The sequence below is a fragment of the Lolium rigidum genome, chromosome 5, assembly GCF_022539505.1.
Source record: "Lolium rigidum isolate FL_2022 chromosome 5, APGP_CSIRO_Lrig_0.1, whole genome shotgun sequence".
Lineage (NCBI taxonomy): Eukaryota > Viridiplantae > Streptophyta > Magnoliopsida > Poales > Poaceae > Lolium > Lolium rigidum.
Genome location: NC_061512.1, coordinates 233,561,595 through 233,575,585, shown reverse-complemented (window position 1 = coordinate 233,575,585; position 13,991 = coordinate 233,561,595). Strand labels below are relative to the sequence as shown.

Genomic DNA, 13,991 nt, shown 5'->3' with positions numbered 1-13,991 from the left:
CAGCGGAAAGGTGGCTCCGGAGAGAGGGTTCTCCAGGAAGAGGCCGGCCTCCGTGTGGTTGCTCGACGCAAACCCGATCATTAGCAGCCAATTCTCGGAGGAACGCCAGCAGAACGCGTGTTTGCTGATGGAGCGCAGGCGGTGCACCTCACCGTCTGGGATGGTCTGGGCTTGGCTGGTGTCGGTGTTGAGGATCCACGGGAGCACGGGAGGCAGCAACGGCGCTTGCTGCCGTGAGGCGTCGCGCCAGTGGCGGCAGACGCAGCCAAAGCGGACGCGGTCGGCGAGGGAGCAAAACCGGCCTAGGACGAGGCCAGCGAGCTCCGGTGGGAGATCTGACCACAAGGACGACCACGAGCTGGATTCCGGTGGCGGCGGCATCACGGGAACGCTGGTTTTGCTTGGCCTGCCGCCCATGATCAGATGATCGATTCAATGATGGAACCTAAACTCCCTACGTAATTGCACCTCTGTATGTATCATGGTATCTACGGCTCTACGGGTATAAGATGGAGTTTGTTTGTATCACAAAATTAACGGAAGCTTCCATCCCGGTCGGACACGAGAGGGAACAGACAACCGATTTCTCCACGCTCAAAGGTTGCAATCGTCAGATTATTAGGCAATTTTGGAGTGGGTTTAATTATCCGTAATCAATATCGCACATGGACTACCACACTTAACCATACACATCGAACTAAAAAAATTCTAGCAGATATGAATATGGACAAGTACTAGTGCAAGGTATAAGATGAGAAGCATGTACATAGCGACAGAGAAGGTCGCTCCAGCAGCAACATCACCATGGCCGTTGTCGCTATCGCCCATGGTGTTGTCAGAGTCACCGGATCTGTTGAGGAAGAAACATGAACCGACAAGGAAGAACTCGCACAACATTGAGCAGTCGCACCGAGACACTCCCAAAAATCTTATCGCTTGGCTCCCTTGTGCAGGATCTCGACGGACGTGGTTTCGAAGGCCTCCTCTCCTGGATAGCAGTGCACGCAGTTGCCGGGATGGGAAAAACTAGAGGACGACGTAGCATAGTGGGAACTTGGGAGCGTGGAGTGGTAAGTGGGGGAAGGGTCATCCTTATATAGAAGCTAGGATTGTGAGCGGACTCTTAGGTTTTTTAGGAGTTCTTTAGTATATGCGGCACAACTTTATAATCGCGGTTGCTTCAGGGGCACATAATTGGCTAATCCCGCGGTTTCGATGTGGGCCACACCCGTCAGTGTGGGAATAAATTTAATCGTGTGAACTAAATTAGAATTGCTAAAATAACAAGATTCGTGATAAAATGAATATCGGCACGGAGTGAAATACTCATCAGAATATATAATGCCTAAACAACCATACGTCAGCCGGGACTGAAATACATAGTGAAATACACATATTGCTACCACAAATAATAATTTCTTACTCAGAAATAAGGTGATCTAGAGTTTCTGCAAGCGACCCGAGAGCGTCCGACATGAAGGCGCACGTCGAGTTAATCGCGTTTATCGTAGGAGCCACCTTTTCTTCAGATTCCCTGATTACTTGCTTCAGAGTGTCCTTACAGGTCATAGTTGGACAATTCGTACAAGTTGTCGACGGTTTTCTTCCACGTCGCGACCAACACACGTTGCAACTCCAGCAGGTGCTCTTTATCAACATACAACACGAAGTCACACTGGTGGTGACACTCAGACCCTCAAACGAATTTCACAATCCATGCCCCAATGTCTGGATACCAAACGAGCAGTACTTCTTGCCCTCTTTTTTCATTATTAGCTTACTTTATCTGTTTTTAACAAATTTCAGTTTATTCCCCCTACCTTTACAGTGTTTACACAAATTGCCCCCATTTAGTGAAAGTTTGATCGCTTTTACTCAAGGTGGAAGTAGGCCAGTAGGGGTTAAAAAAACAGAATTCACACTTCTTTTCTTTACAACTGATGTAAACACAACGCAAGGATAAGCCATTACTGACCATAACGATATCCTAACATTTCCATCCCTCGGTCACAAAACTGTACGTGCGTGCAGACAGGTTGAGCACGGCCAGAGTGGGAATATCTGGAGTTCAGATACCTGAATTAGTTTCTGCAACGTGAATTTACATTTAGTTCAACATTCAGTGTAAAATAGACCCAATCTTACCAATTAGTCGCCTAGCGCGCACCTACACTGTTCACAACAAACTGCTTTACACGAAGAATATTATAGGATCATCCAAATAACCAGTGCCTGCAAATTAACCCCTCCTTGATCGATCTCTGATCTCTTCCGTGGTGCAGGTTTCGCAGATTCAGAGCCAGCTCTGCCCTGAGCTCTAACGCAGGGCAAGGTGAGCAAGGGAGCACGGTCCGGTCGAACGTCAGGGATAACAGACGAGCAGCGGTAGCAGAAGAAGCCACGGCCGGATGTATCTCGTGCTCGCCGACGAGGCCCTCATCGCCGGCGGCACATGAGCGCCTCCGCGGCCGTAGTTGTAAACCGGCGGTTCATAAGCACCACCGTAGTTCTTGTAAACCGGTGCACCCTCGCCACCGTTGCCGTGGGCCGGCGGCGCATTGTCCTCGCCAGTGCTCTGGCCTCCGTTCGCGTACAATGGCCGCGCATTGACTCCGTCGATCTGCGCACCGAGGAAGACGGCGTCCGACTCCTTTATCCTGCAGCGGAAACCAGTCACAAGGCTGTCAACTACACGTCTGTACATGTCACATGTGTATGTTTGCCATGGCGGGTTGATGAACTGACCCGGATGTCGGGAGGCAGAAGGCGACGTTGTAGTCGTCGGCGTTGCAGGTGAAGGTGCTAGTGCTGTCGTCGTAGGCGTAGCTGTAGGCGCGCGGGCACGCCGTCTTGAAGATGGACGAGTAGGCCGTCGGCCGGCACGCTGCCGGCGTGCCGTAGGCGCCGCTGCAGCAGTACCTGTCCTGCCCGAACGCCTCGCACGCGCTCCGGCACGCGATCGCGCCGGCGCCGCAGTCCACCTGAAGCTCCCTCGGGCACGCTGGCACACCGATCGACAACTCGAGATCATCAGAGCTGGCCGGCAATGACGGGCGGTGCGCGCAAGCCTAATTATAATGCATGAAACGTTTATTACTTACAGCGGTTCAGGTCGGCCATGCAGCCGGTGGCGTTGCACGCGCCCTGCCCCCGCAGCGCGCGCGGGATGGCGACGACGGGAAGGTTGTACCCGTCGACGAGGCTCACGTCGTAGAAGTCCTCGCTGCCTGTCTTCCCCAGCGTGACCTCAAAGAGCGTGGCCGGTGGCGTGGCGCCGGCGCCGCGGCACTCCATGCGCCCGCCGCAGTCGCCCGTCTGGCAGATCCCCGCGCCGGCAGCGTCGAACACGCACCCCGTGCGCGCCCACATCCGCCCCGACCACCCTGCCGGCGCGGCGAGCCGCACTGTCTGCCCCGGCGCGAGCTCAAACCCAGTGGTGGACAGCTGCGGCGTGCCGGAGCCGGCTAGCGTCCCCGGCCAGATGGTGTAGGCGCAGTAGTTCGATATGGTGAACGTTGTCGCGCACGTCGAAGCCTGAAACCACGGCGCCAACGCCAGCACAAGGAGCCATAGCTTGCAATGTCTTGGCTCTCCCATGGTGATTCACAGCACAAGCAGCTGATCTTGATCGGAAGCGAGGAAGAAGACATTGGGAGGATACTTCCCAGATTTAAAGAGGAAACCATGCAAAGAAAGCTTTTCTTGGTGAGCTTGGTTTAGCATATGATGGGGGTGGCCTAGGGAAGAAGAAATACCTTTTGGGATGATACAAGCTTATGCTGCATGATGGTGACATGTTGTTAGACCCAAAGGAGAAATACCTTGATTCCTGGTGAAACATTCTCCTCTCTGTTTTGTGAGTCTCAAGTCTTACTTAACCTGTCTTTCATATTTACTGCATGAACTTGTTCGTGCAAATGGGCAGAGTGCATGTTTCAGCTGTTGTGCCAGGAAACAATTCGGTCAGTCTGGATGAAGAACAAGATATGTCGTTAGACATTATCATTAGCAATAACAAGAGTCAGGATACCAGCATGAAAACTCTGCTATTTTTCTGCCTGCCAGATGCAATTCAGTGTGGTACCTGTGCTTCTTATTTGGGTACCAATTTCACCTATGTAAACTGGCTCTTTACTTCTGCTGAATATTAATACCAAACGGGTGTTTTGAGTACAGTGTTGTTTCACCTACGGAATATCTGTTTTATTCAGTTGCAAAACATATCCCGTATGCTCTTTAATTTCAATTGCCGGAATCAAAGTACAGAACTTCTAAAAAGGAGCAATGAGAATCAGGACAATTACATATTCTACGTCAGCTAAATAATTTAATTTCTTTCTAAGGCAAAGCTTATGACATACTCCCTCCGTTTCAAAATAAGTGCCACGGATTTGAATATACCAAGACGTGTTTTAGTGTGTAGATAGATGCGAATCTAGACGAATCTATCACACTTATTATGGAACAGAGGAAGTATGTTTTAGAATATGCTCTCAGGAGACAACATGCCTCTTATAGCAGCAAGGCCTCCAAGGAAGGGATCACACAGGAAACATCAACACAGACAAACCTCACAAGTATCCACAAGGATGCTCCAAGAGGCAAGGTGCACCTTTTGCAGCTTCATAATCAAGCAATATATCTCACCTTTGCAACCACAGCAGATAAAGCATCAGATCTGATTGGATCACACATGACGAATAGTCATAAAGGAACAATTTATTTTTCAACTTGGTGAACTCAGAAGTTCAGTGAAGTTGTCATTTATATCATCATATTCCATTCAAAAGGAATCATATTAGGAGACAACATAGTAGACTGGGGACAGCTAACTCATGACTCAGCATTTCCAGAAATAAAAAAGGAGAGATACATGACTAAACTGTTGCCACATTGTACGCTACGCACTCATAATCTTATCCGAAGCAGGATAAACAAGTTCCTTCGTCTTGCAGCACCACTACATAAGCCAGAAATGAAAATTTATCACGCTTCCAATGAAGGTTCTGCAGGTTCTTCAGCATCACCTTCAGTAGCATTGGGATCATCAACAATTGTGACACCCTCAAGATCCAAGGGACGCCCAGTCATCGGATGAATGGGGTTCCTGTCACGATGTCCACCCTTACGGCCCATAGCTAGCAACGGAGGTGGAGGCAGAACCCCGGCACGGAAGAGTATACGCTGCACGGGATCTGATGGCTGTGCCCCAACAGAGAGCCAGTACCTACAACATAATCATAGTTGTATGGTGTCACTAATTGTATGAGGTTATGTGGTCTTGCAGGGCAGGTGAAATGAACAGCATGGCATATCTGCAGCAAATACTCATTAGGTCTGCTATAAATGCAACCAAGCAAATCTCATGTACTTATGATGCAATCAAGCAAATCTCATGTACATGAAACGGCCGCATTCGTATTTATTAAATCAGTGGTTTTCTTCTCCAACTGAATGAGGCTTGCCAATTGGCGTTTCACTTGTCTTTCTTTTGATTTACCTACACAACACTCCCAATGGTACAATGTACTGCCTGAAGCAAAGCATTATAGGGATTAGGTTGAGAAAATAGGCATGATTTATTTAGGTTTAGCCGCTTAAATGCTCAACCGACCTACACAAAGTAGTATTACGGGGATGAACATACAATGTTATTTGTAAAGTAGGTGCAGCAGCAGAAACTGCAATCTGTGATGTTTTCTCCAAAAAGGAACATAATAACTGAACAATACTCTCTGAAATGAAAATCAGTAGCAGGCACACAACTCACTTGACCCGGTCGAATTTGAGACCCATCCTCTTGCCACCATCCTTCCCTGCAAACAGGGACAGAAAAGGCACGCACTCTGTTATCACTAAAGCTCCAACCGCCGCACAAATTTGCATCACAACACATACGGCCAGCTAGGGTCAGGGAGCTGATTCAAGCGGAAATTCGAGGTGGGCGGGGGATTCCTCAACAGATCGAGTGGGAAATCGAGGTGGGGGAAATCTCACCGGGGAGCGGGTTGTAGTAGCCGAGGACCTCGAGGTGCTTCCCGTCGCGCGGGGAGCGGCTGTCGGCGGCCATGACCCGGTAGAAGGGCCGGTTCCGGCAGCCGAAGCGCGCGAGCCTGATCCGGACCACCATTTTTTTCTCTTCCTCGCCGCCTTCGCCTTTCGCCTTCTCTGGGTGAGGTCGTTTGGGAAGAAGGGTTTTAGGTCGGGTACGTTTTCAGCGTGGGATTTCTCCCCTCCTGGGCTGGGCTGGGCCAAGTTGCGGGAAACTTGGGCCCAAAAGGAGGCGTTCTCTCGGGTCTCGGCGGGTTCATGGTCTAGATTTGGGCCGTCGCTTATGTGCTGGTCAATTTAAGCTTCATTTTTTCCAAACAAAAAAAAGGTCACTTCAGGTTGAAGCTTCATTTGACCAATTTATATTTTTTGCAGAATAAATTTAGACAATATTCAATTTGTATATGTAACTGAGAAAATACAAGTTACAACCCATGTGTAACTAAGAAAATATGATCACATATGTAACTGAGAAAATATTAGTTCCAACTTATGAGAAAATATCAGCTTCAACTAGTACGTAACTAAGAAAATATCAGCTACTGAGAAAATACCAATTGCAGCCGATGCTCAACCAGAAAAAAATACAAGTTGTAATATATGCGCAAGAAAATATCAGATGCAACCCATGCGCAACAGACAAAATATCAGTTGCAACATATGTGCAATTGCAAGAAAATAATATTAGTTCCAACTCGTGCGCAACTAAGAAATACCATTTGCAACCCACTTGCACTTTCCATATCAGCACGGATCACAAGACAAGTCAAATGGCTAAGAAATCGACTTGACTTAATAAAAATCAGGCGGCTGATTTCTAGCAAAACCGATAAATTTAATATCTGACAGGGGGTAAAAGGTGGCATAACTTGTCACTAAAAGCATAAGTAAGAATATACACGAGTTTCCAGAAACGTGTGCACAAGCACTAAAACACTAACAAGAATGTGCCAAGTACAGAAGGAATCTCCGACACAAGAAAAGCAAGCTCGTAGATGGAAGCTCTCTGGTCTCTGTACTGGATGCTGAAGAACATAGCCTACTGCTCACTACATTCAGTGTCCGGCAGGAGCTGGACAGTTGTGAGGTGGCAGACCAGTGCCAAATCGCCGACTAGGCGGCGTAAATCAGCTAGCAGCCTCGCCCTAGATGCCGTCTAGCCACCTAAGTGGCCGCCTTTTAACCCAGCTCCCACTTGATCCTTGATCCTATCATGGTTGGTGCAGATATGTTTTTCCTGCAGAAAAGATGAAAGGAACACATGAATGTTGGGCTTTCTCCAAGAATGAACCTCAATGTGAATGAAGTGTGGGGAAAGGAAGAACATGAGACCCAGATTGAACAAGCAATTGGTTTTCAGCTTTCTTGTTTCTGGTGCACCTCTTGGCATTGTTCCCTGGCAGACCGGGACACCACTATTGTCCCTGTTGTCTAACAAACATCGCATATCCGTACTGGCATGTTTTTCCTACCTAAGAATACCTAAAAGTGAAACAACCAGGAATCAAAGCAGCGGCTTCTTGCTACATCTGCAGAATATGTGTCAACACCGTGAGAGAGTACAATGCTGTCTTGCATCCAATTTCTAACGCCCTGGGGAACTTGCATCTGTGGGAACCTGCAGATTGACCTGTCCCCTCTGAGAAAAAAAATAGTGATTTAGTCATTCAAAAACAGTCAGTATACATCTTGCTAAACAAAGCAGTAAGCCAGAAACTTTCCATCTCAGAACTTCCGTAGTAAGTAGGAAATATTGTTCCCCAGAATCAAGAAAGTACTGAAGGATACCCAGTTTCTCCAATGTTGACAAAAGAAAATATTAGATGATGCTTTTGAGATTAGTTGAGTTGTATATTCCTACTTTTTCTTAGAAAGCTTGGTGGTGGAAAAGTATTCAAAATTTTAAATGCATGTCAGGTAGAGAGAATTTCTGTAAGTCTAAATGATTACAAAGACAGGCTATATTCCATTAATACATTCTGAAGAACCTGTATCTAAGATGTGCATTGGTAAAATGGGAGAATTTGATCAATTAACCTTAAAAGATACTCCCTCCGTTCCATATTAGTTGTTGCTTGCATATTCCAAGTGAACAAAAATAGTACCATTAGGTGCTGAAAAATGATGAATCACAATCACTTAAAGGCTCTATTGGCTAATTCAGTCCAATAAAAATGCATGGGGGTATTTTTTATATCGAACCTGTGTCTTCAGGCATGGGAGAATTTTTTATATCGTTTGATTCATGATTCACATGCCTGAAGAACCATGAACCACTTAAAGGCTACATTGGCTAATTCAATCCAGTAAAAAGGCTGCATGCAAAAACACTTAAAAACATGTAAGTGCTGAAGACAACATTTCCATTTCTATCTACAGCTTTACTCGAAGGAGATACCAGAGCATAAATCTAAATAATTTCATTAGTCTTTTCTTCTTCCCGCCTACTCTCCATGTCAACAAAGATATCTTATCTCCCATAATTCCATTAAGCATCCATTTCTTCCAAATTTCCAATAGATTTATATACCAGTGGACCAAAAAAATCGACTGACTTATGTATATTGAGAAAATAAGGGGATTTGATTTTTTTACCCAGCCTTACTGAACTGCATCATTTCTACGAGTGCTACATAAGGTGTATGCATTACTTACGAAGTTATGCTATCCATATCGAGTAAGCAATATCAACCTTGCTTCAGATATGAAAAATAAGATATATTCCTATTTTCTCAAAAGGAAAGTGAAAGGACAAAAATAATGCACAGTGCATACGGACAGAAAGGAAGTGCAGTATCTATATTCTATGATCATGAAAGCTACTCCTCTAGGATGCTCTCATCTAAAAGAAATCCAGATATTCCGCAATTCAAACTTCCTAGTGAATAGCCAACAGGAATTATGCAATTCTAAATCGCTGTTAGGTCTACTATGAGTACATGAATGCTTAGCTAACAAATCTTGGCAGTCAGGTAGCAATGCCGACAACAAGCGATTGCGTGCCTAAGTTTCTAACAAACAACTTTGATGTGAACGCATGCTTTAATTTGGTCATTGTTTGGATGACGACGTTGAATAATTTGATAACTTTATCAGTAAGACTCATTTTAGCATTGACGCGGTTCTATCAATCGGTCACAGAGAGTAGTTATGGGTCAATCTCTCTCACACCACATCAATGACGTAGGATTGATCTACTCAACTTCTAGGAACACACCAACAGGGCCAGGGTGGGAGGCTGGCCCCTTCTTCTAGATGAGAATTTCACTACTAAGTATCATTATTTTCTACTTATAAATCAATTTACATTTTGGGTCCATGCTCCGTCCCTGACAACCAAAGCCATCTCCTACTCCTTTTCACTGTATCGAAGTCTTAAAACTGGTTTCATTATCATGTAGAAGTAGTTACAGTTACAAATATGACTGCCATGTAATTTCATAACGTCAAGTGTTTCACAAGTAAACTTCAATTCCATCACATAAAGCTCTTTCACAATAAACATTACTAATCTTATGCATTATTGCAGCAAACCCATGAGCATAAAAGGGAGAAGGCTTTACCAGAAGTACGAAGTTGATTACTGATGTACAGCACAGAGGAAGGCCTGAATTTCTTTATAAAATAACAATCAACGAGGGCGCACATGACATAAAGGCATTAATTGCGAAGTGTTTTTGAGAAAAAGTTTTGTCAAGCCAACTATTTTGCCAAGCCCTGACTAAAATGAATCTGACAAAAATCCAAGATGAAAGGTAAATTATCACACCAAAATTGTACTGCATTAAAAATGCGACTAACAAAAAACTTGCACATGCAACCTAGAAGAAGAACCTCTGATCTCCAGAAAGGTCCATCGCACCTCGTAGTTATTAACTCACTCAACCAATCCCTTGTTAACCTAACTGTTTTCTTGTAGTACACAGCTAAACTAAGATAATCATTAAAGTTGTCAAGGAAACAAGGTTGTTACTTCATTGACACTACACTAGCATTAATCAATAGTGTATAAAACAAACAAATTCCATCAACAGAACAAGCACTGATATGTTTACCTGATTAGGAAGTGGATCTTGTTATATGCATGTACCTCACTAAGTAGACAAGACAGACATCTGCCCTCAGAGAACCCAACCGTTCATAGTGTGTTAGCCTTTTAGCAACCAGTAATCAGGAAGTTGAAGATAGAATACTGATTTAGTTGGCCAATCAATTAGTAGGCCACCAACATGAACAAATCAAAAGGAGCACGACAAACACTAGTATCAAAGGCATGGCAGTAGATCTAAACATACTAGCTTTGGTGTGATATGGTGTTTGCTTGTTTCAAATGGCAGTCGACTCAAACCCAGTTTCTATCAGATTTGCCGATTTCGCACTGTAATTTTTTGAAAGATTGCCTCCTTCAACAAACTGCGCACTACAGATGATCTACCACAGATATTCCAAGGAATATGATAGATCAACCTGGCTATACTAACTAGTATGCAAAGCATAAAAAAAACTCTTATTAGTTGAAGGAAGATTTTTCTTCTTCTTGCTCAAACAAAGGATAAAACTATTGATTGGCTGAACCTAGCTCGCCATGCCCAAACTTATTGATGAACAATAAAAACCAATATTTTCTTCTTTTTAATGTACTGTTGTGTAACATAAAAGAATGATCTAGAGGATGATATGCAGACCACGTAGGAGGCTGGAAGAATTGGAGACAAGCACCATAGTGCTATATAACAGTGACATGTCGGCACATACAAATTACACCCATACAGCTCCATATGCCAGGTACTCCGTTGTAGATAAGACCAGAATAAGAAATATATGAAAACTTATTCACACTATTAGAACATCTAACATTTTTCATGCACAAATGAAAATTTCTTTCTTCGTGACAGCATCACGTTAGATTAAGTAAAAGTATTATACACGAAGCTTCTAGCTATAATATTTGGCAGTGTCGTTGTTCATCACGTAGCTCCAAAAAGACAGCGCGGATTAATATAGATACAAAAATGTGAACATGATCTTTGAAGTATGCGCCCTTTTAGCAGTCTTGCGGACAAATATAAATAAAATGAGGAAGGTAGAAGCTAGCTTTCACAAGTCATTCATCAGTACCAACAAATAATGGCTGCATTTTGGTATCACTGCATCTTCGCTATGTTAGTTAAACTTCTTTTCTTGCACGCAACCATCACTAACTTCCCATGATCAGTCAGAAGAAAAGGTGCAGTACAATAACCTCAAGCATTCTAGAAGTTTTAAATAACTTGGTAACAGAAACACAGATACTACTCCCTAGATGAGATTCAGATAAGCTTAAAATTACATGCTTATTGCACATGCCATAAAAACCTTTTTCAAAAACAAAAAAAAATGAAGCGCTGAGAAATTAATTAACCAGTCATTTGATCCCTCCAAGATTTTGCTATGTTCAAGTTTGAACAAGCTTCGCAAGTATTAACATCATGTAAAGCATTCAACTGAAATGTTACGATCCCAGTCCCCTTTTAGGTAAGAAATTTCAAAGAATGATATCCCATCCATACACTGAATGTTGCAGATATTGGCGGCGAGAAGATTGAGCCCGGCAGAAAGCTTCCACGTGCTTTCGTCCAGCAAGCGAAGTGCTTCACAAGTAAGGGGTGATTCACCTGAAGCCAATCCATGCCAATGTCAAATTGGTTGGTTTGACACATAGAACTTTTCGCTTAACGACAATTGTGTGGGCAATGCTATCGCGGTCACAGGATGTTGTTCGCAAGAATTGCTTACCCCCAGACCCACGCCCGTGCTTCATACAGTTTGTCAACTAAATAAACTCCTGCAAATCCGAGTGCCATGTGGTGTGCAACTGTCCATTTCGCTGAATCCTACATTGCAGACAGGGTCACTCACTGCACAACCTTTTCCCCATCGCTTTTCTACGAATCTTCGTATGACGCAGCGGATAGCATAACCAACAGTCGTATCGGAGGCGCAACCCTTCCCCCTTGTTCCGAGAAAAATGAAAGCTATATGCAATCTGACCACTAGGAACAATAGCAACAGCAACAGCAACAGCCACAAACCTTCGCTCCAGTAGTCGCTCGCGACGGCGCGGCGGATCCCGCTGTCGCGCCTTCCCTGCAGCGGGCGCGCTCGCCGGTCCGCCCGGCCGCCTCGAGCCCGGCGAGCAGTCCGTGGCTCCGCCGCGCCGTGTCTTGGTGCAGACTCGAGATGGAGGTGGTGTGTGCGAGTTGGTCCAACCAGACCGAGTTTGAGCGTCGGGTCAAGATCTGGCTACCCAAATATTCATCCCGTAGGGCCGTACCAACTTAAAAAGTACAATTCTAGTTTTCTATTAAGTTAACCTTTATAAATTTTGACCAACTCTATTGTAAAAAAGTAGCAATGTGTGATATCAAATCGTTATAATATAAAAGTAAATTTCAAGATGAATCTAATGATACTAAATTGGCACCATAATTATTGACGAATCGGCTTTGGTGGTGGGCCTGACCGACCAGTGGGATGCAGTTAACCGGTTACCTACGCTGGATCCACTGTGAAAGTCTCGTAGAATCCACGGCATTCTAAAATGTGCACGCGCCCATTCAACCATAGCAGCAACGAACGCCGCTCTTTCGTGCCACCTACCGCGGTGCAGTTATGTGCCGGTATCAATAATACCACACTGAGAGCATGGGGCTAGACCTAGATGCATATGAGATCATTATTTGAAACTTAGTACTCTCTCCGTCTAATAAAGATTGTCTGAGATTTATCAAAATTTGGATTATCTAGAAAATTTGGATGTACCTAAATGTTATTTAGTGTTTAGATATGTCTAATTTTGATAAATCTCAGACAATTTTCACGAGATGGAGAGAGTATATATTAAATGGAGGGAGTAACTCAGAAGTAACTACAACTACAAGGTATAAAAACTCATAAATAAACACTCTTAAACTTGTGGAGTTAAGAAAAACCCAAAAATTAAGAAGATTTCCACACGGAATAAGAAAACAGCCAACTCTTATTTTTAGCTGAAAACAGCCAACTCTTGTCAAGCAGACTTCAACCACCACTATAAGCCCCCACAAGGCACACGCTAGCCTTTTGAACTATCATTTCCTGAGCATACCTTTCACATATAAAATTCCAATCTTACCCTGCAAACAATCAATCACTCTGCAAAGACACAAATAACCACACCTCTCAAATCAGCTCATCATTTCTTGACAGTACACTTTCGAGATTAAGACCGAGGCCGAGACTTGGGCTGCTACGGGGCCGAAGCACCTGAGTTTTATTAAGCCATGTTAGTAGGTTTAGCTGTTTCTTTTGCTTTTATTTGTGTATGCTTGTTGAAACTTCTTCGTAGTTAATAAAAATAGGCAAACATTTTGCCTCAGTTTGAAAATCTACTATGAAGATATTATAAATTTTGATAGTTCAAATCTGGTAAAAAAGAAACTCATTCGAGACCACAGTCTACAGATACAACCTAGATTAATTAGGTGCAGGGCAGATACCCATCTCTACATAAACAATGAATCTCTCACTCTCTCAACAGATAAAGAATACAGTGAAACAAGGCTTAAGTATGACATACATGATCTGTAGCAAGAGACAACACTAACATGACAATTTGAGTGGTCAACATAAGCAAGAGCCCTAGATTTGGGCAAGACTATTAAAGAAGAACAGTTCTCTTAGGGAATAATTTCAGTGACGTGAGTGGTGTATAGTATCAGAGATTTGAACCGCAGCCTGAATAAACTGATACTGCCGTGCTCCTTTGGTCAAGAACTCAAGATTGTGTCCTACTGTCATTGTCGACATTCACAAGACATGGCTCGGTATGGAGTACAGTGCACGTAATAGTTGCTGTGAATGGACAAGAAAGTTAAATTAAACGGTTCGAACAATCCCAGTTCTCTGTTTCAAGGAAAAAA

At 44.1% G+C, this 13,991-nt stretch overlaps 2 protein-coding genes across 2 annotated transcripts; both read right to left on the bottom strand.

Annotated features, from left to right (window-relative positions):
* Positions 1-2,362: 2,362 nt before the first annotated feature.
* LOC124657247 (pathogenesis-related thaumatin-like protein 3.5) lies at positions 2,363-3,597 on the bottom strand. Its single transcript, XM_047195829.1, has 3 exons — positions 3,102-3,597; positions 2,710-3,001; positions 2,363-2,657 (listed from the first exon to the last, which is right to left on the bottom strand). The coding sequence occupies exons 1-3, from the start codon at positions 3,595-3,597 to the stop codon at positions 2,363-2,365; spliced, it is 1,083 nt and encodes a 360-aa protein (XP_047051785.1).
* Positions 3,598-4,707: 1,110 nt separating this feature from the next.
* Positions 4,708-6,161, bottom strand: LOC124655120 (30S ribosomal protein S16-2, chloroplastic/mitochondrial-like). The gene is made up of 3 exons (XM_047194077.1): positions 5,998-6,161; positions 5,771-5,816; positions 4,708-5,227 (listed from the first exon to the last, which is right to left on the bottom strand). Exons 1-3 carry the CDS (start codon positions 6,128-6,130, stop codon positions 4,987-4,989), a joined length of 420 nt encoding a protein of 139 aa, XP_047050033.1. The 5' UTR covers positions 6,131-6,161; the 3' UTR covers positions 4,708-4,986.
* Between the last annotated feature and the right edge of the window lie 7,830 nt (positions 6,162-13,991).